We start from the raw sequence: 1,981 nt of genomic DNA, 5'->3' as shown, positions 1-1,981 counted from the left end.
ATAACACAAAAACTGATGTAATAGAATGTTAATAAATTATTTTTATTATATAATATAAATTTTCTAATTTTTTATAATTATATACCCTCAGAATTTATTTTTACAATTATAAGGCTTGAATAACTTCGTACTTTCTTTTGTTAATTAAACGTTTTATGACTTTTTACCTGTAGAAATTATTTCTGTTATAGACAACCTTGCCAGAAATATTATCCTATTTTCCAGCTGGTTCTTCTACACAAGCATTCATTCATTATTACCAAAATTTACGTATAAGTGAGTATACTCACTTCCATAATAAAAGTATTCCCTTTCATAAAGCACTGGTCCCGTTAATGTAATGTTACAGTAAAACATTGGTTACCATTTTGAATCGTTGAATCGTGGGAAGATTTAAATTAATTTATAATTTTCTGCAGATTAATTTACACACATGTGATTACTTAACTTTTTTTTTCAAATGTACTGCTAAGTTTTGGATCTTTATAAATCATAGCGATTGTTGCAGATGAGTTTCGAATGTATGATTATGGCGTGGCTGAAAATTATAAGCGATACAAACAGAAAAAACCCTCGAGTTATGATCTTAAAAAGATTACAGCCCCGACAGTTTTAATTTACTCAGATAATGATAATCTTGTTCCAGAAGAGGTAATAGTTTTCACTTACCAGATTTTTACTCACTAATAAGAGCAAAGGAAAAATTTTTATCAGTACGACAAAATGTACAATGCAAAATGTAAAAGAAAAACCATTGGTTTATATCAATTTGATGATCTGTTTTCTATATTCTTCATATATTTAAATTATCTCGTTATTAATATTGTTGCTTTCTTCATCTTTTTACTTTTAGAATGTGCTGGAACTTGGCAAACGTTTACCAAATGTTCTTCTAATGGAGAAAGTTCCACATAAACTTTTCAATCACGCTGATTATGTGATCGCAATTGATGTGAAAACTCTTCTATATGATCGTGTGTTAGATCTAATACAAAAGTTTGATGTTAAACAAAATAAATTTCTGAAATGAATCTAATTAATGAATACAAATGAAAAGAAAAGTAGTCTTACCTTTCGTATAGAAATTGGAAAGTTGATAAACGTAGAAGTGTTAACAAAATTAATAATTTACATACATGCCTGTGTATTTTTTTAAATTATAATGCTAATATAAAATTTTTAATTATTACGTTAACCTGGTTTAATAATTATATTATTTATTAAAATATTGTTTATTAAAAACAACAGAAAAATTCTATGTCAGACATTTCGGTCACTAAATGTGTGACCCTTTTCAATAACTATTTATTAAGAATTTAAAAAATATTGTATAAAATATTGGCCATCAAGACGAGAAAACCGAGTTCACAAAGATAGAATAGCTTTTGCGTCCAATAACAATTTATTGTATATTGCATAAATTATAAAGTCTGTAATGCATCGTATATCGGATAGCCTGGCAGATTATTGTCAACCCGTATCAACGAACATAAAAGATTAAACTCTGCTAATCCGTCTGTTATACATGCACATTGCATACATTGTTTCGACGTCGATCGACGAGTCATTTATGACTATTTATGAATGCTAATGCGGGAAAAATTTTTTACCGAGTACTTGCATCACTATTGCTTGGCTATTCTACTGTACAGGTGTTACTTTATTTAGAACATAATTATTACAGTTGTAAAAAATATGCAGTTACAGTAAAACCTCTTTTATCCGAGGTAATGTGGGGAGGGGGTACCTCGGACAAGCGAAAACTCGGATAACACGGAAGAAACACAAAATTCGAAAACTTTTATTATTTTTTATATATTTAAAATGCTAGAATGGAATTTAACCCCATGAACATATAGAAGTAAAAATTTAACGAACGTAGATTAAAATTTATGCTTGTTTAAGCAAAAAGTATGTTGCAATCGCAAACTACTCCGCGCATACAGCATAGCGGCGTCATCCGTTTTATCCCATAGACTTC

General features: G+C 28.9%; 1 protein-coding gene across 1 annotated transcript; it reads left to right on the top strand.

Moving 5' to 3' along the window:
- Window positions 1-191: 191 nt before the first annotated feature.
- LOC105560205 (lipase 1-like) lies at window positions 192-1,145 on the top strand (the record flags this gene model as incomplete). The annotated part of the gene is made up of 3 exons (XM_012009091.1): window positions 192-276; window positions 509-651; window positions 854-1,145. Coding segments are annotated over 3 exons (405 nt in total), but the record flags the coding sequence as incomplete, so codon positions are not given.
- Window positions 1,146-1,981: the final 836 nt, after the last annotated feature.

The sequence above is a fragment of the Vollenhovia emeryi genome, unplaced genomic scaffold (genome assembly GCF_000949405.1).
Source record: "Vollenhovia emeryi isolate VEMERY1.0 unplaced genomic scaffold, V.emery_V1.0 DF946140.1, whole genome shotgun sequence".
NCBI classification, from domain to species: domain Eukaryota; kingdom Metazoa; phylum Arthropoda; class Insecta; order Hymenoptera; family Formicidae; genus Vollenhovia; species Vollenhovia emeryi.
The sequence above is the reverse complement of the archived record's forward strand: the minus strand, read 5'-3'. Positions and strand labels throughout refer to the sequence as shown.